The sequence below is a fragment of the Centruroides vittatus genome, unplaced genomic scaffold (genome assembly GCF_030686945.1).
Source record: "Centruroides vittatus isolate TY-2023 unplaced genomic scaffold, ASM3068694v2 contig_1476, whole genome shotgun sequence".
Classification (NCBI taxonomy): domain Eukaryota; kingdom Metazoa; phylum Arthropoda; class Arachnida; order Scorpiones; family Buthidae; genus Centruroides; species Centruroides vittatus.
This window is the reverse complement of record NW_027120915.1, coordinates 236542-264097: the sequence shown is the minus strand read 5'-3', so window position 1 is coordinate 264097 and position 27556 is coordinate 236542. Positions and strand designations below refer to the sequence as shown.

At 28.9% G+C, this 27556-nt stretch overlaps 1 protein-coding gene across 5 annotated transcripts in view; it reads right to left on the bottom strand.

Annotated features, from left to right (window-relative positions):
• Stat92E (Signal transducer and transcription activator Stat92E) overlaps positions 1-27556 on the bottom strand; it is a 126680-nt gene that overhangs the window by 31798 nt on the left and 67326 nt on the right. For 3 of the 5 annotated variants that reach the window (XM_067262426.1, XM_067262429.1, XM_067262430.1), the window contains 7 exons: positions 25728-25862; positions 22366-22413; positions 21310-21397; positions 16096-16137; positions 11336-11416; positions 8255-8347; positions 2340-2535 (listed from right to left, as the gene is read on the bottom strand). In XM_067262426.1, the coding sequence (XP_067118527.1) occupies positions 2340-2535; positions 8255-8347; positions 11336-11416; positions 16096-16137; positions 21310-21397; positions 22366-22413; positions 25728-25862 (683 nt within the window). The remainder of the gene's footprint in view (positions 1-2339; positions 2536-8254; positions 8348-11335; positions 11417-16095; positions 16138-21309; positions 21398-22365; positions 22414-25727; positions 25863-27556) is intronic. The other 2 variants (XM_067262427.1, XM_067262428.1) reach the window with 2 other exon arrangements.

Here is a 27556-nt window from a genome sequence, read left to right as displayed (position 1 = left end):
AGAAATCACTTCATTGCATAGTCTAATATTTGGTAATTTTTACAATTATTTGACCTGGCAATTTTTATCAAATGTACAATCTTTTCTGTTTATCATCTCCGAAATGTTAAAAAGTACTGTATTAGACAGCACATAAGATGTACCTCAATTTCAGCAAAAAAATATTTAGGAAAAGTATTTAATGTATTTAAGCTATCTTTCACACCTTTAAGTACTTAGCACCATTGTTTTTAGTGTATTCTGGCTTACAAAAAGTAAAATTAGATTAAATACTTTTATTTATAAAGGGAAAAACAAGTCATTTACCAATAAAATATTCTACATGAATAAATGCAAAAGCAGCTTAGCTATAACAAAACAAACAATTATAAGTCTAATTAAACAATAACATTTATATTCATGTGTTGGATGAACTGAAGGCCATTTGAAGAATTCACCAGCTTATGGGAGGTTGCAATTTCATATGTGAGTCCAAACGAACACCAAACAAAAACTGGAGGAGTATATAATTCATCCAACACAACCTTAATTACTCCAGTTAATCACGTTCATAAATCTTCAAACGTTTTCGACCCATTCTGGGTCTTCCTCAGGATATTGTTGTAATAAATACACCAACGTGTGAAATGGAACATTCAAATCGAATCCAGTCCGATTGAAATTACAAGAAAACGGGTGAGCTTGATAATGGAACAATTCTCTCATGCTACGATGACGGTTTAGCGTGTGAGAAGATTTTGCTGCATAACCGTTAACTTAATGTCTTAAGACGCAATTACCGGGTGTTCTCCCTCTCATAACAGTACTTCCACACTTGTGAAACGTTAGCTGCATCTTTATAATTAATGCATGTGCTCCTTAATCTCGCTTTGCATATTTCGAGGGTCTCCATTATTCTAAGTTGGTCCGTGCGGTGAGTGAGTCTTATGAGACAGGCACTTTGCAGATTGGCAGTGATTCCACGTTCAGAAGCGACACACGCCAGGGCAGTGGTATGTTTCTGTTTGTCTATGTCATACTTTGTCGCTTCTGAACCTGGAATCACTGCCGATCTACAAAGTGCCCGTCTCATAAGACTCACTCACCCAACTTAGAATAATGGAGACCCTCGAAATATGCAAAGCGGGATTAAGGAGCACATGCATTAATTATAAAGATCATCCAAATGCTTTCTCTGTTGTCATGTTTCACTTGCATAATGGATGGCACTTAGCTGGTTTACACAAGATTCAGCTACTCAAGTTTCATGGCATTGATTTTGCAGAGGCTTTGTGCTGCTTTAATTTTGGAAACAGATATAATTAGATGTTTTATAAGAAAAAGGCCACAGTACAACTATTTCATAAAATTCATTGTCCTAGAGGGACAATACTGCAAGTGATTTTTGAAAACCAAAAGAAACTTTGAAAAAATACTATAAATTGAGAAATAACTACAACATGAAATTGTTAGGATAACTTGGTCTAGAAATTCATGTAGAATATGATGATAAAAAATAAAATCTGATTAGTCAGATTTTCAGAATCTGGCACGTTTTCCTGTAGGTCTCTCATCAATGGCTAATTTCAAAATTGATTTGCAATTTGTTATTATGGTTAATAAAATACTAACAGAAAACTCTGAACTTTGTTCATTTTGGCCTTTTATTGACTTCTCGCAACACATTAATTTTTTTAGTAAGGTTTAAACACTATAGCCTGTTAACAGTTCTTCAGATTTCAATTGGACTACTTATTAAATAAAATAAAATCTTACTAACTACAAAAATTAGTCCAGCAGTTGTCAAAATTATCACCTTTCTAACATTCTTGACATATGTTAATTGTAAATTGTTTATATGTCAAAAATGGTATTGGCCTAATCTCACTCCCCCCTTCTTTACTGCTAGCCATGTGTGGGATAGATTACATGATGGTTTTAAAAGCTAACAACTATTAATTGTATTTCTCACACTTGAGCTGCAGTTTTAAAAAGAGTTTACAGATTGATATCTAAAATTTAACTGAAATTCAAACTCAACCCAGATGAAGTAATCAACTTTTAATGACCGATGATCCTTACAAATTAAAAAAATTTGTTATGTAGAAATTTAACTTTGTTATTTAAAAGCAATTTTACATATAATTTTAGCTGAATGAACAGTGTACAATGCAAAATTTGTTATACAAAGAAATTTGCTATATAGAAGTTCGTACTATGAAATTACATTGACTAGATATTACATTTAGCATTCTGTATCTTATATGATTTTCCACTTTTTGCAGAAACCTTCAGAACATATTAATTAACTTATATTAAGGACATATTATATATTATTACTTAATTAATGAAACACTTACTTCTAAATGCTTTCCCAGCCAAAAAACGAAGATTGTCTTCTGATAATTCTCTGCCAGTTGTGGCCTTGAATTTTGTGCTGAGAACTTCTGCCATCTGGTACCATTTCACTTTTTCAGGTACTTGGAAGGGAACCCTGCCCTGATGGAAGGTAGATGTGTTTCTATACACCTGCATGTGAAGTGTTGTTGGTGGATTCTGTTAGTGCTAGAAAGGTGTTAGTGGCAGAAAGCAGGGGGGTGAATAGCAAGATAGCAGGAAAGAAAATATAACCTAGAGCATTATTTTCTGATATGAAAATAAACAGAAATCATACAGCTTCAATCATGCTCAATTAAGTAGTGGAGACTTGCAATAAATTCTTTAAAATAAGATTTATATTTTGCACAAATGCAAAAAAATTTGCCTTTAATTTTGCAAATAAAAATATAAAATGTTAATTTTATAGCAGAAACATGCAGAAAGTATTATAAGGAAATTATCATATTTTAATTGATATATTCTAAAAATGTTAATTTAATTTCAGAAGCAAAATCAATAACACTGCTAGCATGCTATAAATACATCAGAAATTTCTTCAAACATTTCATCTTTTTTAACTATAATGCATTTCCATTTATCAAAACTAAAGCATTTTAAAAATTTTAAAATCAAATAATAATAATAATGTGGTTAAATGCTTTGTTACACTTATATTAAAGTATAAAAATTATACTTTAAGAACATTTTTAAACTCCATAGTTTAAAAAAAAAATGCAGAATCAGCATAACTTTTTGAAAATCTTTCAGAGTAACTTTTATGCTTTAAAGTCTAGTTAAATAGGAAAGAAAAATTTTTTTTATAATCTACAATACATAAAAGTATTGGCATATTTTATAATCTTTAAAGTTTTGCTTCTAAAATTAAATTTTTTAATTAGATTAATTGTAAGCAAATTAATTCCATTGTAAGGCAAATAACAGTTAAATTACTTTTTTTTCATTTTGTTTTTTTGAAAAACAATAAGCAAATGGCCAGAGTACACAACTTCATAAAATTTCTGATGTTCTAAAATATTGATTGCTTATTCACTTTGCCTTCACATTTTCAATCAAGATGGTGTCAACAAGATTTTAAACAACTAGTTAATCCAATGGAAACTTTTTAAACATGATATTGTAGAGATGTTAAGACAGCATTAAGATTATCATAATATCTTAGTCTTATCTTGGTCTTTCTAGTAAGTCCAAGTCAAGACTGTAGCCGTACATCAGCCTTGTCTTGGGCTTACTACCAAACAGTATCGTGTACCAGACTGTTCAATAAGTTTTGTCGTTTGATAAGAAAAACACGATTTTATGGCTTGAAATACATTTTATTATTCAATATACTTTCCCTGAACTTCAATACTCTTGTTCCAGTGATCTTCTAATTTATGGATTACATCCCTAAAGTGAAAATCCGGAAGACTGTCGAAATATGCTTCCATGGTTGCTATTACCTCTTCGTTCGATGAAAATCGTTTATCACACATGAATTTTTTGATATGTGAAAACAGCCAGAAGTCAGAGGAAGCTAAATCTGGCAAATAAGGAGGATGTTACAACAATTTGTATTTTAATTCACTGATTTTCGCAATGGTTTTTTAAGCTGTGTGAGAGGGTGCATTGTCTTAATGAAAAATTATTTTCTTCTTCTGTAAACCAGATCTTTTCTCATCAATTTTTACATCCAGCTGGTCCAAAAGGTTACAATAATAATCTGAGTTTATTCTTTTACCAGTTTGGAGGTAATCCACAAACAAAATGCCTTTTGCATCCCAAAAAACTGACACTAACACCTTCTTTGCTGATTTCTGGACCCTAACTCACTTCGGAGCTGAAGTACCAGGTCCACACTACTCCTTAGCCTCTTGTTTTGATTCAGGATCATGGTGGTAGTGGATTTGATTCAAGACCATGGACCCAAGTCTCATCCATAGTGTTGAAACAATGCACAAAATCCTTTTTATCCTTTCTAAAATGCTCCAAATGCTGCAGAGAAAGTAGCATTTAAATGTGTTTTTGTTCAATTGTTAGCAAATGTGGCACCCATTCTGACACAACTTTCTGTAATCCAAAACTTCAGCCAAAGTATTGCTCACACAGACTAATGAGATTCCCAGGGCTTCTACTAAATCTCTCTCGGTTAATCGACAATCTTCCAAAACCATATCCTGTATTTTTGCTACGATTTCAGGTGTTGATGCACTTCTTGGATGTCCTTCACGTGGATCATCTTCAAGACTTGTACGACCACGTTTAAATTCAGCAACCCATCTTTCTAATGTTCTAATTGAAGGTGAAGAGTCCTTATACACTTAACAATCGTTCATGAATTTGTTTTGGTGCTACACCTTCCAAAAATAAGAATTTTATCACTGCACAATATTCAATTTTTTCCACTGTAAAAAAATACAGTGATATGTCAACTTTGAACAGCTGTAAATATACAAATGAGTTGACAGATCTACATGAAACTTCACATGTGTTCATAAAAAAATAGTACTATTTTTAGAGAAATAAAGCAACAAACCTAATAGCACCATCTCTTATCAAACCCAAAACTTATTGAACAACCTAGTATACTGGTATGCAAATTTTTATTTTTAACTATTTGTCATTTTACATTATTTTATAATAGTAACAGTATGAACCTCTGATACAAATGTTTTCCTAAGATGAAAGTCATCTCAGATACTCTTTATAAGAAATGTGTTTTATTTTCCTTGTTAAGATTACTACAATATTTGCAAACATCTATATTTTTGCTATGATTTCAGTTTTATAAATATTCAGTGCTGTAGGATTTGTTAATCTGTACAACAGTATCACAGCAGTACTTACCATCTTAATTTGCATTGCTTGTTAATAGTGTTTATTTTTCCACAGTAAAGTCTTTTTTCTTTAGTAAATTATATTATACTGAGTTGTTTAGAAACTTTTTCTTATTTGTCAAAAACACTACAGACAAGCTTGTTAATTGCATTATGTTTTATTGTTCTTGCACCCCTGTGTAAATTAGTGTCACTTTTAAGCATCATTTGAACAAAAAACCATAAAAATTAGTTCAGCTGTGGACAAGAAAGTGCATTTCTGACATTTACTGCTTTTCCACTATTGCAAGGGTAAAAATGCTGCACCTCCCAAAAAATAAAATATATGTGTTGTTTATGGAGATGATTCTGTTAGTGCAAGCATGATATGCAAGTAGTTTTCTCATTTCAAAGCTGTAATTTTTCTCTGGAAGATACAGAGCATTCTGAACTAACATCTGCTATTGATAACAATCTGATAAAGACATTAACTGTTAGTAACCTATGTTACAGTACTTAAGATTTCAATATTTTTAAAATTTTTGCACAGTAGCATCTGTTGACATTTGAAATGTCTTGGTTATGTTACTCACTATGAGGTTTGGCTATCGCATGACTTCACAGAATAAAAAAACCCATTTAATGAAGTGTCTGTATATGATCTGTACTTAATATGAAAATGAACTGGTTTTCAAGTGAATAATTAATAATTACAGGAAGTGAAAAGTGGATTCTATACAAAAATGTAAAATGAAAAAGATTTTGTGAAAATGAGAAGCATCCAACTATCCACTCCAAAAACTAGGTTACATCTAAAGAAAGTTATGCTGTGTATTTTATGGGATTGGAAGGAGATTGTTATTATGAACTTCTGGCAAACAATGAAACACTGAATTCAGATAAATATTGCTCCCAGTTAAATCAATTAAATGAAACAGTTAAAAAAACAACCAAAAGTAATCAACAGGAAAGATTTCCTTTTTTAACAGGAAAATGATAGACCGCACATGTCAAGGAGGTGCTAGAAAAAGTTACTTAACCTCAAATGAGAGATTTTAACCTATCTCTCCTATTCACTTGACATAGCACATCCAATTATCATCTCTTTAGTATTTGCAAAACTTCTTTAAATAGGAAAAAATTAGGTACACTAGGAACAGTCAAAAACAACTTTAAAGAATTTGTTGCCAAAAATGATTAAAAGTATTTTGAAAAAAATTAAGCAGCTATCCTGAAGATAGTGAAAAATCATTGAAACAAATAGTGTATATATTATTTAATAAAATGTTAATTCTCTACCAACATATTGGTTTAAATTTTTTTCAAATTTTGCTACAAACTTTGCAAACAACCCACTATTTTATGTAAGGAGTTTGCCTTTTTTAACCTGCAAGATTTTAAAAATTCTCACAATGAATGTCAGAAGGTATCAGAATTTTGCACCTTAGTCTTGAAAATTAAATCCTGCTCTTTGTCTTGATCTTGAAGATTCAAACCTTGCTTAACATCACTACAATTTTGAACACTGACACTACACAAAATTTATTAGAATAATGGATATTGAAATTGTGGCTAATGGCATCTATCTAAAAAATGTTTTGAATTACAAGCTATTCATAAAGAACAAATTACAAAACAATAAACAATGTACTAAAAATACAGAATAAAATAATATTAATGAAAAACTTCAAAACAATAAAGACAACCATTTAAAATTATTGTAAATAAAGAAGAACTATTTGTATGAATCTTCACTTTGTAGGCTGCACTACTACTTTTTAAACTAGTTTTGTGCTTTTAAAAATCAATGAATAACCTCACTTATTCAACTCCTTTTCATTATTATTTATTTATTTCTATACACAAACATACTGCATTTAAGATGTTTTGCTAAATCAAATGTTTATATGTTTCATCCATTTATATGTATGTAATAATAATATTATTATTATTTGCTTGTTATGTTTTCAACAAACCTTTTAAAGATTTCAGAAGAATTCAAAATTTGCTATTTTTTTTACGTCTACTAAAATATAAAACCCCTTAAAATTAAATATGACAAAAACACATGTTTTCAACAGTACTGTACTGTAACATATCTGTTTATATTAAAATAAAACTGATTATGATAAAATACTTTTCCCCCCCTAATTTTAGCTTTTTACCTAATTTGTATGTAAGAATTAGAAAAAGAAAAATTTCATAATCTTACATGATTATGGATTAATTCAACTTTATCATAAGTTTCAATCATTCCAGAAAATATCAAGTGATATCTGTTACATGGGAAAAAAGCAACTAACAATAGATTTAAATCTGATATAAAAAATATAAACATCTTAGTAGACCAGATACATTGCAATAACACTTCTTACTGCCTTATATCAATGTGCTATAATTTGGTAATAATTATATTACAAATAAAATTTGACCTAGAGAAAAGCATTAGGTGCCATCCCATATAAAATTTAATATTTGTAATTAAATGGCAATTGAAGGAGTGTTATTAAAATCTGATAGGAACTTATGTTTGTAACTGTAACAAGTATATATAGAAATTTTTATAAATACACAAAATTGTTCTTCTGATCTATTCCAAAACACAATTATACAAATTAGATACATTTGCCAAGCAGTTAATGAATTTGCTTAAATTAATCTCATAACAGTAATGTAGATTACTTACCATTTTTAAATATATAAAATGCATTTTATATAACCAACTTAAAATACATTTACTTATTTTACAAATGAACTTATATTCATGAAAAACTTAGATTTTTTCAGAAAAAAATCCTATTTCAAACAAAAAAAATAAAATAAAGCAATCAAGCATTACGTATGCATTATATATATATATATATAAAAATGGACAGAAGTGAAATAAATTTCAATTTTAATATGAATAGTATGATTATTTGAAGTATTTGTTACTGATATTAAAAGGAATGTTATTTTAAATATTAAATACTAAAATTACTTTAATATAGATTTTTATTTGAAAATATATATGTAAATATTCATAAAATTTTACCATATGAAAAACTTTACCATAATTTAAGTTTTAATTTTATGTTACTCACTGGTTCAGCAAAAGCATTATCCCATGTCACTGTTGCCCAAGCATGTGGTTCTTGATTGCCATGAACAATAACTACTACTGGTAAGGACAACGTCTAAAAATTCAAATTAAAGCATATATAAATTCATTGTCTAGTAATTCAGCATCTATCTATAAGCACAAGTGATTTACAAACAAATATAATAAATTAATTTAATTCTTAAGACAATATTTTTTAAAAATTAATGATAAAAAAACTAGCAATGAGTTGCATAATTTCTCAGTTGTTAAGAGTTATTTTTTTTAAATCTCATATATTTTTTAATTACAATATTTATAAAATAAAATTGTGTATGGTGCCATCTTTTATGAGATTATGTTATAAAAAAAACTTGTTTTTAATTATCATCATCAAATGGCAAAAAGGCTTAATTTTCAGGGTAGTGATAGATTTTAAATGCTAATAACAAATAATTTTCATTAAATCTGACCCCTTGAGATATGACACCCCTCTGTCTCCCTATCCACACAATCACCAAAATTTAATAGGACCAATGTCCTTATACACAATGTACCATGCCAAATTTCATTTCTTAATGATTACTGCATCCTGAGATATTAAACAAAATAGACACCAACACAATTTTTTTCCTTTTTTCCTCTTTCTTGGGTTCAAGAAATTTCAAAACATGGAGATTTGCAAAAAACTTAGAGGCTCAATTTGAAATAATTCCAATATTTTTTCCCTTGTTACATATACATAACAGCCATAAAAGTAAAAACACTAATAAAAGTAAAACCAACTTTGAGAGTGGCATTAACAGTTTTTATTTTTGCTAGAACATTCAACAAACTTATATTCATCATTTTCAGGCAAACAAGATTTCAAATATATAACACAATATTCTAACTTAAATGGAATTAATGTCATTTAAATAGAAACTGAAAGTCGTCATGTGCATGATCAAAGTTCAAAAACACTTATTTATATTTCTCTTGCATTAAAAATTATTTGCAATACAAATCAGTATTCCAAAGAAATATTTGTTTAAATTAAGAAATCAATCATTAATAGTCATTATAATAAGTATTTTTAACAAATATTTTTTTATTAATATTGGGTTATTTGGAAAATAATTTCATTTATCCCTATGAAAAAAATTTCTTATAATACACGAATATTTTATGGAATTATATATTGACCATTTCAGTCCAATACATTTTGCTTTCTTTATGGTAGTAGCATGATTTATGATTTCAAACTCATAAAAATTCTGATCTTTGCTTACAAAAAACTGATCCAAGTAATTTTTGACTTCCTCATTTGAATGTTTTACAGTTTAAAAAATTTTGTAAAGACCGGAACAAGTAATAATCCGAGGGTGCAGATCTTGAGAATATGGTGGGTGTAATAGCACATCCCATCAAAGCTGTAACAGCTTCTGACAAGTTACCAAACTTGAGTGGCATCTGCCATTATCATGGTGAAACACTACACCTTTTCTGTTGATCAATTCTGGCCTTCTCTGTTTGATGGTATCACTCAATTTGTCCAGGTGATGGCAATACACTTCTGACTCAATTGTGGAATTGTCTGGTTAGAAGCTTGAAAAAAACAATTTTCTTAAAATCCAACCAAATAGAGAGTATTACTTTTTTTATGAATATTGGCTTTCAAAGTGCTTTGAGCTGGCTCAACTCTTCTACTCCACAATCACATGAATTTGACATTGTTATAAACAATCCATTTTTTGTCACCAGTTACGATTCACTTCAAAAATAGATCATTTTCTTGACGTTTGAGAAGCAAATCACAGATGTCAATGCGATGGAGCAAATCTCTTTCTTTAAGAACACATGGAACCCAGATATCAAGCTTATCAAGTCGTTTCATGTCAAATTCAACCATTTGATCACACAAATGGTTGAATTTGACAAATTTAATCTCAGTTAAATATGCTACAAGACAGTATATATTGTGGAAATTTTTAATCAATGTTTTTATTGTGAAAGGGCCATAGCCTCTAATAAAAGGTCAGATTTTGATCAGGTTTTAATTTTGTGATCATTTTTAATATTCTATTTTTGATGTCTTGGAAGAACTTTTTCTTCACGTTTTTTGACTGTTACTTCTGGATTAGTTTTTTTTTTGTGGTTTAAGGCCCTTTACCACTCAAAAGAGAGCATAAAAAGGCCCTCTGGATTAGTTTGTGAAACAAAAGAATAAAAAAAAACTCTTAAATTATTTTTTTATGTAAGTCTATATTTCTTTAAATTTAATCTCTTAGTGATTTCCTGTGTTGTTATTCAGCAATTTGCTTCAATCAATAACTTTGTTTTGTCTTCATCAGCTTCAACTGGCATTCCAAAGCATGGTGCATCTTCAATATTGAAATTGCCGAAACAAACTTTTGCAGTTTTGGCATTGTCAGTCTGCCAGCACATCATCTCCATACACGTCACACAATTTTTTTCTTGCTTGAACAGCATTCTTACTTTTTCAGTAATAAAACGGCAAAACATGCCAAAAAGGCTTGTTTTGCCTTTTGATTGATTTTCCATATTTGATGGGACAAAAAAAATATACATAAGCCTTGAAATGTCAGCTGTCAAAATATATAATGGCAATAAAATTTAGAATGAAATTAGTGGGTAAAAAATAACTAATCCCTCTGGTGGTAAAAAAAACAAAATTACTTTCCAATCAACCCATTGTAACAATATTTTTATCACTTCAGTAGCATGTACGGTGAAAATTAGTTTCCAATAATTTTGAACACGTTGTTCAAATCCAAGTTTTTGAATTTTATACTGGTCAATAGCCTGTCAAAGACCAAGTTTTGGTCGAAAACATTAATTTTTATCTAAAGCTATTTGTCCTGGGATATAAAAAAGGTTTTAGTGTGTTGATTTATCCTTCCCAGAGATTGTGCGAGAAGTTGGTTCAATATCAAATTTCTGATTAAAAACTAGCTGAAATAAATATATTAGAAACAATTCCACATAACTTAATTTTACTAAATAATTCTATATGAATGGAGAAATACATTTTAATAATTTAAAATAAACAAAAAAAAAAATAATAATAATAAAACAAACTTACCCATACTTGAAATACTAATTCACCACCACCAACTTTAAACTGAGATTGAAATAACAAGGAAAATTTTTCATCCATCACAGACTGAAATAATCACAAATCAATCATAAGTTTATTATTTAAAAATTCATTTTATTCCATTAAAAAAGTATCCAGTCTCATTTATGTGCATAACAAAGTTCTATACATCCACATAACTAAATCATCTATTACAAATTTATACATTTATTCCACCAACATACTAATGAAATTTTATCTATACAAATGTAGAAAACGTCACATTAAAAAAACGAATACTAAACAAAAAGAACTGTACTCAGAAATGGAAGCCTCATTGAATGCAGGGATATGTGCAATCTCTAGAAATACAGTAATACCTTGATTTTTGTCGATAATTCACCCTAAAACAATTGACAAAATCCAAGGCAATTATTTCCATACGAATCAATGTAAATCCAATTAATTCATTCTAGACAGTCCAAAATACATACCAAAAACACATTTTATAGAGAATTAATATAGCATTAAATACTAAAAGCAATAAGAAATTAATATAAAAAAACTAATCTAAAGGAAAGCAATGGAATTGTTTGGCTAGACGCACAGGGTAATGTCTTGTCTTGTAGAAGTTAGTTGGACATGAGCTTCTATCCTATATCGCCCCATGGTAAAGTGTGACATAATTGTCATGTAATAGCAGTTGTATGCATTTATGATGGTCCGGGAAATCCGTTTAAGGGTAACTGGCCGCTATTCAGGCGTTACAGATGTGGAGAAAACCTGGAAAACTCCATGTGACCAGCCTGTCCTGGCAAAGCATGAACCCACAACCAAACTCCCAGTGTTCAGGGAACAGAAACATTGGGCAATGGAGGGCCATGGAGTAATTCTCACAGAATGAGAAATAACACCCCACTGATCCGGAAAACGTGTGGGTTGCCCTTTGTTTTCGCAAAATTAGCAGCAAGGTCACTTGGGCACGCCGACGAAATCCGAGGCAATGAACGAAAACCGAGACAAATTTTTCATTAAAAAAAATCGACAGAAACCAAAACCAATGATAACTGAAGTCAATGAAAACCAAGGTATTACTGTATTTAGAATTCCAACAGGTCAAATTCACAAAATACAGACAAAAAATAAAACTAACAAACAAATACAGCAATGTATTACTGTGCTTTTGTATGATGTAACAGAAAATAAGACATTGAATATATAAAAAAACTAAAACAACTCAAAAGGAAAATGAAAAACATTAGCAAAAAAAAAAGAAATAATAAAAAAATATGATCCTAAGTCCTCCGTAGAAAGACTACCTTCCTTGTAAAGTAGGATCACATCTCATAGATACATATTAAATCTTTACTACAAGCAAATACAGATAATTCCTGTTTTTGTAGAAAAATTTGCTATCACAATTACCACAAAAATTATACACCATTTTGAGAACAGAGATTATATTGGGAAACATTTTAATGTTTTAAAATGTTTTAAAAAATTAATTTAGTTCAAAATACAGTAGAGCGTCGTTTATCCAAAAGCCAGTCAACCGAAAGTTTTCCAGTCCGACTGTGTTGTGCTGAATTGAACGTTTTTGATACTAGATTAACTTCTAGAGTATCATTTTTTTTTGTTTTTACATTTTTCAATATATTTATTTTGTTTGTAGAAAATGAAGAAATAATTTTTAATGATACAATAGCCTCAATTATTATTTAAAAAATTTTTGTTAGGCTTAAAATAGACGAAAATTCAACACGAAGTGACACGCAATGGAGAAAAATTCAACACGAAGCAACACGCAATGAAGAAAAATTTTAACACCGGATAGGTTAATATATTTTTTCGTACATAATCGGTTATCCGAACAACCCCAGTCCCCAATTGATTTGGATAAATGACGCATTACTGTATTTTATTTCACTTGAAACACAAGAAGTAGTGATGTAAAATAGTGAATACCAATTGGTCTTCCCTTGTCTCCAGATGACAATTAAAAACATTTCAGAGTTTAGGAGATGTCGACATTGACCCTCAACCCAATGCGATCAGATGGTATTCCTTTGAACTTTGAAACTCTCCCTTGTAATTCCAGCCTTTTGTTTACCTTTCTCACAAAGATTTTTTTTTTATAATCTTCATGAGACTGTCAAGCAGGCAGGGTTTAATAGCCAAGGTAGACAGTGGGCAGATGTCTGATGTTGCTAGGCAGTATGACTTGAACAGGTCTACAGTAGGCACAATCTTTTCTAAGAAAGATATCAAGAAGACTCAAGCAGCTAAAGGAGTTATGAAAATCACATCTGAGAAACAAAGAACATTGAAGAGCTCATAATGGAAACTGATCGGACGACAGAAAAACTGCAAGAATACTTGAACAAAGAACACCAAGAAACTTAGTGAGATGTTTTCTTCTGAAAAATAGGAAGACAAAACATAACCAATGCCAACATCTGCTATTAAAGATCTTTTCAAGAAGTTATAGGATAAAAGAACAAGTCATCCAAATGGCATCCAAACCAGAATGAGGTTAATAGGCTTGGAGATCTCTACAACAACAATGCTATTAATTACTTCCGAAAAATCCTGAAGAAGAGAGAGAAGAAATCAACATTGGACAGAGTCTTTAACGTCCCACAAATGGAAAATAAACACGACTTATAAAAATCCAAGACTATATATATATATATATATATATATATGTAATTTTATTATTACATATAAAAAACATAGCAAGAAAGTATATAATTTTTTATTTTTTGAGGTCTCCAAAACGAATTAATCAAATGTCCATAAAAATCAATGGTAAATTGATAATTGGTTAACGAACAATTCGGGTAGCAAACATGGCCTTGGAACGGATTATGTTTGTTAACCAATCACTCACCATACAGAGTTATTTTAATATTCATTAAATCAAGTATGTTATTTTGTAATCTTTATCATTATTTTTCTTTGTATAAATAAATATAGTTAATCCTTAAAATTTGTTTAATGCCTACTTCCATTTTTAAATCATCAGCTTCCTCCTCTAAAATAATACCACTCTGACTAAATTTAAATTAAGACATTCTTGTTATCAAGAGTTAGAATGAGATAAAAATTAACTATTCTAACTGGTGTCAGATTCCTAACGTTAAAAAAAATCTCAATGATCTTTGGAACAAAGGTAAAATCATCCATCTTGTACAAAGTGAGCGGAGTAACACAGCCCCAGATCTCACATTTGGTGTCAAGGGAGTGGATTTCACTGCCTCAACACCCGTATATCACATCATTAAATATAAAAACACTTCTACCAAAGCTGAAACTAACCTAGATTCAACAATACCTTAAACACTTTTTTCAGCAACACTATATTATTCAAACAAACATTTTTGATCGCTTTCATAGGTCTACATCAGGTTTTATCGTATACAATTAGGTTTAAACTGACAGTTTTATATGTTAACACCTGACAATCTTGTAAAAGGGGATGAAAATGTTTGCTTGAATAAAATATATTATTGCTAAAAAAAGCATTTGTGTTTAGTGTTCAAGTACTTTATCAAAACTTTTTCAAATATTGTGTTTCAACTGATTTGATTTTGATTTATCTTATTTTTAGTTTTAGTGGAAAGGCCAATATTAATTATTATTTTATTTTCAAATTTATTTATTGTTTAATTAAGTGGATAACTAGTATTAGTAATAATAATAATTATGATTATTATTATTATGTATATTATATTATATTATTAAATTTTTGTAATATAATTTAATTTAAGCATATTTAAACACAAATTCTTGAATTCCATTTATATTATGTGAATGTCAAGTAATGCCATGTTTATTAATGTTTAAATTTGACTGTGGAACATATCAAAAAGCAGAAATAGTATCTTTCCCACATGCACATTGAAATGTAATTTAAATAATATTGTCATCGATGATTTGTTACAAGGCAATCTCAGCACCACTAACTGCTGAAGTGGTAGTCCAGTCATTGTATGGTCAGGCCTTCTACTTTCTTTAACATAGGATGTATACGAAGTTGACCATCGGTGGGTGGCTTTGCCAAGTAGCTTGTTTGGAAACTGAGTTATTGTATGGCAACTGAAGCAAGTATGGCATTCAAAATTTTGTTCATAAACCAAAGCATTCATAACCCAAGGTTTGACTGTATATCTTTAGAAATGGTCTCAAATACATTCTCATCTTTGGGGGTTTTAATAAATAGAAAAAGTGTAGCCTTCAGTAAATTTCTGAAAGAACTTGTAACCCAAAAAGCATCTACTTAAAACTGAAGACAGTTGAAACTGTCTAAAATGATTACTTAATAAAGAAGAACAGCCAATAAAAGTTCTCTTGCTGTCTAAGTGAAAACATTCCTCAAAAAGAGTGACAAGTCCTCAAACAAGAAACAAATATAGAAGCTTGATAACAATTACATTTCAAAAGGACAGAAAGCAAATTTTTATTAAAAATATTCCGTGAATGGAATATTGTTTGCACATGGTAAGTCATCATAAAATTCTTAGATAGCTAGTTATAAGCAAAAATTCAAGAGTATTAAACAAAATATTATATATACCCCAAAAACTGTTTACAAGTAAAGAATTAATGTAAGTCAGTTTTATTTATTACTGAAAAATACAATGGTTTTTATCCATAAAGTTAATTCAAATTAATATATTTACATCAAAAAATGTGTTCTAATAAAAAAAACTTTTGAAATAAGAAATTATGAAACACTGATTACTTTTAAACAGAAATCTACTTACTTCAGTTCCTTTCTTCTCTGCTCTTTTAATTTTCCGTAATTGCTGTAAAATATTTTTAAGTATTAGATTTTGTTATAATAAATTTCATTAATTAAACTTATTTTCAAATTTCAGGATTTTAAAATATAAATATATTATCATCATAGTAAATAAATTTGATGTGTGATATTTATGTACAAAATTTATTTTTACAACTGATACATAGAAAGAAAAATAATTTTAAAAAAAATTAAAAACAAGGTAATTTTTTATAGCTAATTAGAATATCAAATTAAGTTTTGAAACAAGACAAAAAAAATTCCAACATCAAAATTAGATATTTTCAAATTATACAGATTTTATACACATTCAATTTTCAATCATACAACAATATAAAATTTAACAAACAAAACTTTAACAGGAACAATTTTGTAAAATTATGGTAAATTTCTATACTTTTTTGAAAAACAAAATATTTCAGTTTAAAAATATTATAGGGGGACCATCATAGGAGAAACATTTTGACTCAAATTTAATATTGTGTTTGTTATCAGTTATTAAAAAATAATTTACAATATAATATTAATTTAATAAATAAAAATATAAATACAACTTTTTCGCTGTTACACCATCAGCAATCCTTAAAATTCATAAAGTTACGGAGACGACCTTCCTTTTTAGACTACTGCCTCCGCAAAAAAAATGTAAAAATATAAAAACAGGTAGAGCGTCCTCTGGTGTTCTTTACCATTATCATAATATTACATTTAAGTAAAAAATAAAAGGAACGTAGCCGGCGTTATTTACATTTAATAAATAAAAATTTTTCCGCAGAGGCAGTAGCCTAAAAAGGAAGGTCTCTCCATAACTTTGTGAAGTTTAAGGATTGCTGATGGTGTAACAGAAAAAAAGAAGAACTAAAGCAAGGTGTTTACCTGTGTGAAAAAGTGGTATTTATATTCTTATTTATTAAATGTAAATACAGTAGAGAGTCGTTAATCAAAATCAATTGTGGACTGGGGTTGTTCAGATTAGTCATTTGTTCCGATTACCAATTATGTACGAAAAAATATATTAACCTGTCCGATGTTCAAATTTTTCTCCGTCGCGTGTCGCTTCGTGTTGAATTTTTGTTGATTTTAAGCCTAACGAAAATTTTTATAATAATAATCGAGGCTATCGTATCGTTAAAAATTATTTCTTCATTTTGTACAAACAAAATAAATATATTGAAGAATATAAAAAACATGAAAATTATACTTTAGAAGTAAATTTAGTATCAAAAACGTTCGATTCAGCACGACACAGTCCGACTGAAAATCGTGCCGATTACCGGCGTTCCGATTAATGACTCTCTACTGTAATGTTGGCCATGTTCCTTTTATTTTTTACTTTAATATTAATTTTTACAAGAAGAAAATCCTTATTTTTTTGGATAGAAATGAAGTTTAAAAAAAAAATTGTGAATGCAAATACTATTAAGTCTGACCCCACTCAAAATATAGTCACTTCTATCTCCTCCCTCAACTTAAAATCTCCAAAATGTACCAAAGGTTGGCTGTTGAATTAAGAGTCAATAAACCAGTGAATTATTTTCATAAACAGAACCAGAGCTACAAAGAATCAGGATATATGATTTAATTGTCACATCCCCAGTCACAAGAGAGGGTAGGAGAGCAACCGCCGGGGAAATCTTTGAACTCTATGTAAAATGACCACCAAGCAGCAAAAGTGAACACTTCCTTGGAGAAGGCAGTGGCTGGGACCATAAGAAGAGAATTTTCTCCAAGGTAGAGAAAAATACATTGTCGGTAATTTACGGAACAGTCGGGTGACCTGACCCCAGAAGAAGTGGTCCGGGCAGGGGTGTTTGACAACCCCGATGGCCCAAATCCTGTCCCTGGATACAGGATGGGGACCAACAGAGTTACAGGAGAGTGCTGTTTTGGACCAACCAAAAACTGAGAAATTTGGGAATAAAAGCTGAAAATCTCAAAGATACAGAGAGGTTGAGATCGAGAATGCCAGTCACAGCGACCCAGACCATAAGAGATTCTGAGAAAAGAGAAGACCCAGCTATCTTAATGAAGATGAAAGGAACTAGGAACTCAACTTCCCAATGATGACTTCTCCATCCCTCCAATCTCCAAATCTACCAACAGTCATCAGAAATGAACTTTCTCCTTTTTGTGTGACGTCTTTTGACCAGACAGCACTACCTCTATAAGTACATTTTTTGTCTTATTAAATGCAATTAATTTTGTCACTCCAGTATCTGTGCGAGTCTCAGCGTCCAGCACTGCTATCCACATATGTGCAAACCCTTCTCATGTCATCCTGACAGATTGCAGGAAAAGCAAGTCTCTGTCTCCCATCAAGGCAGACTGTTTGCTGAGCCAACTCGTAACACAACACAGAATTTTTATTTTTTCTTGTTTCTGTTATCAGGTACCCTTGAAATTGTCGAGAAACACAAAAAACACGAAAGGTTAAAATCTGACCAAATACAATATCTTCTGTCTGTTACTTTAACAGCCAGAAAAGTAAAAGCAATTACAATTTTATGGCTAGTAATAAATATGTTAGGTGCATTGTTTCTATAAATATTTAATTTCTACCACCGATTAACTTAACAGATAATAAATTTTTAATTATACATCAATATCATTAAAACAACAAAATCTTCAAAAGCATTTTATATTTTATTCTTAAAAATTTAATATAAATTTACTTAAACCTACAAATCAAATTTTTCTTCTTGACTGATTTTCATCATATGAATAACAAAAATAAAATTTTTGCAAAAATTCTTATAATTCATTATATTTTAAGTATAAAGAAATGCTTACTGGAGTTGTATAATATCAATTTAAATAAATGTACTGTACACCTTTCGTGGGTATTATAGAATTAAACGTTATGTTGGACCCGTGAAAGCTGTACATTTATTTAACTTGATATTTTAAGTATATTGCTAATACAGTAGAGCATTGATTATCCAAATCAATTGGGGACTGGAGTTGTTTGGAAAATCGATTTTTCGGATAACCGATTAAATACAAAAAAATACATTATTAACACGTTGACTGCCACGTGACTTTTTAGGATTCTGTTGTAAAACGCCAACTTAATTTAATTATATTATATTATTAAAAACTCTAATCAGAGTATATAGTAATAATCAAATAGCATATAAAATGTGTTTTTCTTAAAATAAAGGTATTACGAATTATCTCGTAGTTGGCTTATGTAACAGAAAGCTCTTCGCTAAAGCCAAACTACGAGTTAATTCGTGCACAGACACGATTCGTCCTGTCACTTCGCTACAGCCAATCGGAGATGTGCGTCTAAATTCATTAGTAATAAATCGGATATAGAGGCGAGCACATCACATTTACGTCTTTTTTGAGAGTGTTATTTTTTATTTATTTTTATAATCAAATTATAAATATCCCAAAATGGATAAGAAAAGACCACTGACTAAAAAACAACTTGATTACTACACTAATCTAAGTGATTCAGAATCTGACAAAATTTTTGGTGAGGATGGGGGAGTTTATTTGGCAGCGAAATGGTCCTGTTACTGTATGTAAATGGAAAGACAAACGAGAAGTCCTTACCATTTCAAACATGCACGTTGTTGAAATGGTAGAGGTGTTCAATCGCAATGGAAAATGTTCGACGAAACCGAATATAATTCGAGATTATAATCATGGAACGTCTGGCATTGACGATCAGATCAAATGCTATCGTACTACACAGCTCTAAGAAAGACTATTAGATGGCTCAAAAAGGTTGCATTACATATTATAGAAATATATATACATAATGCACACAAACTCTTTCAAAAAGCAACTTCTTCTAAAATAAAACTTATGCTTCTCTATAAGCTAACTTATGCTTCTCTTTTTCTCTAAAATAAAACTTATGCTTCTCATTATGACGAATGCTTCTCTAAACTAAAAGTTTAGAGAAGCATTCGTCAAAGCGTTGATTGGAGAAGAGATTCAACCAGTTTCAAAAAAAATTAAATTGCAGAAGCTTCACTATTTACAGAGTATCCCATCTACTCAGAAAAAACAACATCCGACAAAGCCATGTCGAATTTGTACCAAAGCTAAAAAACGCCGAGAAACGCGTTATTTCTGTCCAATCTGTCTTGAGAAGCCAGCCCTTTGCGTAGAAGATTGTTTTAAAAATTATCACAAACTATAAAAATATCGTTTTGCTTTTGATTTTGAATAAACATTTTATAATATTTTCTGTTCGTTTAAATTTATATTTTTGTTTTATAAATTATCACAAACAATAAAAATATTGTTTTGCTTTTGATTTTGAATAAACTTTTTATGATTATATTTTCTGTTCATTAATTAATAAATGTTCTGTTCATGTAAGCCAAACTTGATTTTTTGTTCTTGCCCCTGAAGCTATCTATTCATATTTACACTGATATACTACGAATTACATCGTAGCTGCACAAATATGGCAAGGAAACAAACTACGATATAACTCGTAGGTGGCGTCCTAGGCAGAAACGGTAACTACGAGTCATCTCGTAGATGGCAGTCAACGTGTTAATATAGTATATTAGTATATCCCAATAATAATAGTAGTATATTAATATATCCCATGTTGAAATTTCTCTCTGTTGCATGTCACTTTGCATTGAATTTTCATCAATGTTTAAGCCTAATGAAAATTTTTATAATAATAATTGTGGCTATTGTATTGTTAAAAATTATTTCTTTATTTTGTACAAACAAAATAAATATATTGAAAAATATAAAAACAAAAAATTCTAAAGTATAATTTTTTTTTGTTTTTATATTTAAAACATTTTTATGTTTTTATATCAAAAACGTTCGATTCAGAATGACAAGTCCGGACAGAGTCCAACTGGAACACTTTCGTTTAACCGCTGTTTTGGTTGATCGGTGTTCAGATAATTGATGCTCTATTGTATTAACAGAATTATATTTAAATGATTTATTTTATAACTAATCAACCCTTTTAATTTTCATTCAACAAAAATTTATATGAAAACATTATAGCCAAAATAACTAAAAAATTAATAAGCAAAAAAATATTAAAATATAAATGCAATCACTTACTTCAAAATCTATACAATATCATCAATTAAATGCATATCATTATTAGTGTAAACAACTGTATGATACTAATTAAATAGTAATTGATATGATATAGAAAAAAATCATTTTAACTGTTTCTTACCATATTTCTAAAACTAACACTCAATTGTCTTGTTGCTTGATGATATTCCATAGTACCTGTATTATTTAATATTTCTCCACTTGCATCTCTGAAATAAGAAAATATACAGATATAGTGTGTATTACAAATTAATGCATAATGTAAAAACTACAGAATATACATTTTTAACATGTAAAAAAATTTATATTTACAATTAAAATTTAACAAGTTTCATATTATTTTTATAGACGTAAAGATGCTTTCAAATTTGTATTTATATAATCAAACTTAAATCTTATATATAACATTTAATATTTACAGTTCACAATCAATTTACTAAATAAACAATTACTAAAAAATGTCTCCATAAGAGAAAAATGATAAATAGTTTTTCATAAATATAAAATAATATATAAAATTAGAGAACACATCTAAATTTAGTTTCTTTAATTTAAGATATTATTATAAACATACAAAAAAAATTAGTTTAGTTTACATTAGTTGCTTGATTTAGAAGCAACTAATAATTTGCATACAAAACTATAAATATCCCAAATTCTTAGAGTCTGAAATCTCAAAATTCAGTTACAATAATAAATGCAGAATAAATCAAAATTATTATTAGTTTGAATAGTTTCTAAAAGATATAGTCTCCTCCATCTTTAAAATTATCTCTATTATAACAAATTTAATTTAGAATTAAGAACAATTATAATTATGCAGTTAATAACAATTTAACAATCTATCAGTTTACATTATATTATAGGTAAAAATTTTAAATTTTAATACTGTAGAATAGAATATAAATATTAATAATTATATAATTTTAAAATTGCCATTATTTATAACCAGTTGAAAGGCCTGATGCAGGCATTGGGGCATAGTAAATTACAAATAAAAATAATAATATGCTGATTATTATACTGTAAAAATATAAAATAATTTATATTGTTAATTTAAATAATAGCTAGGGGCACCCCTAGTGGCTGTTTTTGGCATACCATGACAGAACCCAGTTTTTCAGTTTTATATAGTTAATAATTTTAAAACATCACAAATATGATAAATGTGACTTACCCCATTCCTACTTTATCATTTTTTAATAAGGCAATTGCTTGAGATTCACTGTAAAACAAATTGTTATTAGACAAAAATCTTTTCATCTTTTTAAAAGATTTATGTATGTAAATGCAACACAGTAGTTAATAAAAAAAACAACATAGCTTGATTATATATTATATATAAATTATAGGACAATAATATACTCTGTTGATACTTCTATTTAGCTGTAATTTAACAGAAGTTTTTGCACAACATTCTAATTATATTAATGATGTATTATATTTAAAAATTAGTATTTTATATAAATTTATTTTTAATAAGCCTTGAAGTTTCTTTGTGGATCAACAAGATATTTTATTTTTCTTTTGTAAAAAATTTTCATGTACAGTGATGCCTCAAACTTCAATGATAAATTTAACAAAAATTTGCCTGAAAGTTTGAATGATGCTTCTAAGTTAGAACTTCACATGAAGTGAACAAATGTGCTTGAAGCACAAACAATATATATCCTGTAGTTCAAAACTTCCTAAATGGAACTTTTTAAACTACATTGAATATTTTGTATGTTTCATGCTAGTGCATTTTCCCCAAAAAAAAACACACTTATCACACTGAATTAAACACAAACAGAAAGACCTTGATTAACAATTTTCAAAATAATTCTATGCATTTATTTTATGATATGCAAATCAGACATAACACGTCCTTCGTCAATCTTAATATACAGATCCATTTTTTACAACTTGTAGGCATATGCATATGTATTGTTAATTTCATAATAAAAATATCACAACAAATATACATGACAAAACTCCATGAAATAGATAATGCAGATGTGTAAGATGGGTATTGTTAGTAAATCCTTTTCGAGTATAATTGTATTGTAAACTCATGCTTTCATGAATTTTTCTGGAAGTTGAATTGAATTGTACAAATATTCATTTGAGTTTATGTCATAGTTAAAATGTTCTTATTTGATAAAGTTTTGTCACAAGTGTTTGTGTGTTGTGATGTTTTTATTATGAAATTAAAAAAACATATGCATATACCTATAAAACCTAAAAAAAAAAGGATCTATGTAAATATTAAGAATGAAAAGGAACCTATTATGAGTGAAATGCATATTGTAAAATAAACAGAATTATTCTGAAAATTCTCTCTCTCAAGATCATTTTGTTTTGTCTTTAATCCAGAGTGATACGTGCACTAGCATAAAGCATACAAAGTAACTGACTTATTCTGAAATCATGTCTTCTTTAATTACTCTTTACTTCACAACTGGATGCATAAGTAGACACTGGGCATCTTTAACATCACTCTTTATTAAGAAATATCTTACAGACCAAGAGTATCAGGGTTGTAAGATATTCCTTAATAAAGAGTGATGTTAAAGATGCCCAGTGTCTACTTATGCATCCAGATGTGAAGTAAAGAATAGCATACAAAATAAGACAACAGATACAAAGAGATCAGAATAACATGTTGAATATGTTTGAAATTTAAAAGCATCATCCTCAGATATATTACAAATTTTTGTATGACATTAAATCCTTTCCAACTCAAAGCTTAATATGCCTGATATGCATTTTATCTAAAAAATTTGTTTGAATAAAATCAAAGTTGAAATGTAAAGTAAAAATTTTAAAACAAGTTTCTAAACAAAGAATACAATCTCAAATTAGCAATAACATGCTAAATTTCATAACTGTTAACACAGATGCTCAATTCAGTTAGAAGTAACTACTGGTATTACACAAAAACTTTGTTCAATCCAATATAACCTTTGCTGATTAACTATGGCATCCAAGAAGGACATGGAAGCAACAAAGCTTAGGAAGAAAGTTATAATATCAACAATTGAGATGAAAATGGAAGTTATTGCAACACTTGAAAGTGAACATATAGACAATCTGGAAACTGTGGTTAAGATGCCAAAATCAAAGATACAAGACCAGTTAAAGCAATTTTTATTTTATTATAAAATATTTATTTATTTTATTTGTTTTCATGTTTTAATTTATTGTTTAAGGCAGGGGTGGCCAACAAGTCGATCGCGATCGACCGGTCGATCACCAAGCCAATTTTGGTCGATCGCTAGCGATGTCTTGACTTAATGTATTATATTTCTAACCGAACGCAACTGTATGCATGCAGTTATGACTCGACTCATAAGCAATGAGTGCACTTCGTACTGAAACAGTGTATAAACATAGTATGTATTTCACACTTCCCCCTCCCCACTTAGACTATGCCTATGACAACAAGTCAATCGCGACACATTTTTACGATAAAAAGTAGATCTTATGTGCACAAAAGTTGGCCACCCCTGGTTTAAGGCATAACTGTTATTTTTATCTAAAATTATGTATCCTTGCTGTTTAAGTTTATCAAAATGAGTAATGTTTAAGGTCTGGAAATGGATTAAGTCACTTCCGTTATTTCTAATAGGAAAATTGAGTTAGACTTCAAATGATTCAGAGTTTGAATGGCCTGTTCAATGAATTAAATTCAATATGTGAAGTACCACTGTATTAATTAACTATATGGCAAGAGAGTAGTATATAGCAACTGATTTATATAATGTATGAACTTTGGATATTCCTCAAAATTCATTGTTCTACCATCTAGAACATGGATAAAATTTTATTGTTTCATACTTTCAGTGACATTTGAGTCCACATAGAAAAATTGTCTAGCTATGTTTTTACACAATCTCTAAGCAAGGTACCCTCCAAAGTTTATTATAGCTTAATAAGTTGAATTAAATAAAGAAGTTAAAGAGAAAGTAACAATAAAATATATCAATAAAGAATAGGAAGTACTGCCAAACACTAGTCACTGGAAGAAAATTACTTTAGAATTTTAAAAACCCATGATTCGAAATTTTTGTATTTCCCTCTGGTGCTCTAATTCCAACTTGACTGTATATTACATATAATGCATTAATGATGATGTATTCAGATGAATAAATGAAAATAAGTTTATATTTTAATTATATTTTAAATAAAATCTATTATTAGTGTTCTGTAAACTATATATACTTATACAGTAATTATTTAGATTATAATTATACAATTCATAGAGTTATTACAAAATTTGATGTTAATTTAATACTAACTAGACTGACTGTAATTCCACAGTCCATATTTTAAATTTTTAATTAACTTAAGATTTTTAAAAATATTTAACTTCAAATATTTAATTTTTGACTTTAAAAAAAAAAAAAAAGCTCATTTAATTTTATGCTTATGACAATGTATATGTGTTTTTGTTCTATTTTGTAGTATTTTTATATACATAAATATATTATATATATATATATATATTAAAATATTTACTTATTATATATTTAGGTAAATTTTATATAATTTTCTTACCTAATTATTGTAACTTTAACTTGAGGTGGTGTCATATGAACATTTAGCTTTCCACCAACTAAAAGACGAACAGTTGCTGTAAATCGAGTATTTGTTTTCATCACTTGTGGAGGCTGTTTCTCTATGATAAACGTGCTGTAAAAGTTATTTTTTAATTAATTTTTTCAGATTAGATAATAAATTTAAACTTAAATTATGATTTTAATTATTACTGTAGGAAATGAAATTGCCAAATCAGATATGAAATTATTTAATAATATAGAATTATACATATATTGCAATTATGAAAAAAAAAAACAGTTTTTTTTTCATAATTGGATAAGTTTTTTTTTAATTTTGCTTTGTTCCAAAATATATTTATTATTACTGTTTTTTCCCCCTAACAGTTAATACAATCTTTGCTTCACTGATTGGGAACTAGGTTGGCTTACTAGTTTTTGAATTTTTTTAAGTTAATTTTGTTTCATTCTATGTAAGTGAAGCAAGGAAAGATTATCAAGCATTGATACTGCTGACAAAATCAGACGTGTAGAAAGCACTCCTATCATATAAACCAAGTTCATCAATACTAATAAAAGTTATCATTTTTAACAATAACAAAAGCAAATTACCATATGGATATATTCATCATTATATAAGCAAAATAGTAAATAATGGATTACTTGCATAAAGATTACAAAATACTGTACTGAAAAGTTATGTACAGTAAGACACCGCTTAATGCGAGGGATACATTCCTAGGCAACAATGTGGTAAACAAAACAGCGTTAAATGAGGTCATTTTAACACGAAGTAAATAGGAAAAGAGGAACACGTGCCAAAAAGTAAACAGATTTTACTTTAATTTTAAGTTATATTATTATGCAAATTAACACTTACAAAAGCTAGAAACACACTACATTTTCATCATTTTTTCACAAAAAAAACGAAAAACGTAAATTACATTTCTTAATATATCCTGTAATTTCTAGCTTCAAAACTTAACAATACGATTTCTTTGTGTATTTTAGTGTGTCTGTTAATAAATAGTGGGCACTATTTATTCAGAAATCTGAAATATCAGCAATTTTGTCCAATCACGATCATCGTCTGATTCAGAGTTTTGTTGCCATATTTTGCAAGCAAATATCAAGTCATTGTATTATTTATATATGAGTTAAATTTAGATATGGCACATTAACGTACTAACTAATAATTGTTCAAATTCATTAATAAAAAATCAACAATATATAGTGCCAATTATTTTGTTTTATCTCACAAAAATGTCGCAATAATGATTTAGGCATAACTGAGATTGAAAAAATACAAATAAGCAAAAATTTTGAGCTTTTTTTAAGGTTTCAGGCAGACCACATAATATCGGATCACTGATAACCAGGGCAGCATTAAGCAGAGTCTTACTGTAGTACTTTGTTAACAGTTACTTTATTGAGAACTCCTGGACATAAGAACATAATCAAGAGCAGTATGGTAAGCACTACATCCCAATGTGTTTGACATTTATCTAGTACTTCAGCAAAAATTTCAAATCCAAATTACTCAAACCTCTATTAGTCCAAGTTTGCCCCGTTTTTTATTATTGAAAGTCCCTTCCCAAAATTTGTACAACTCCAGCAATAAAAATTTATTTAAGTTCTTCACTTGCATATAACACACAGTTAAACACATGATAAAAAATTTTGTATAGTTTAAGGAATGAGTGAGTCATTCTTAAAGTGATTTATACAGCGTTTTATTTAGAAAAAAATGCATACACCATCTGAATAAAAATTCTACATGCATTTATTTCCATTAATAAATCAAATAATGTCATTCATTTTTTCTAATCT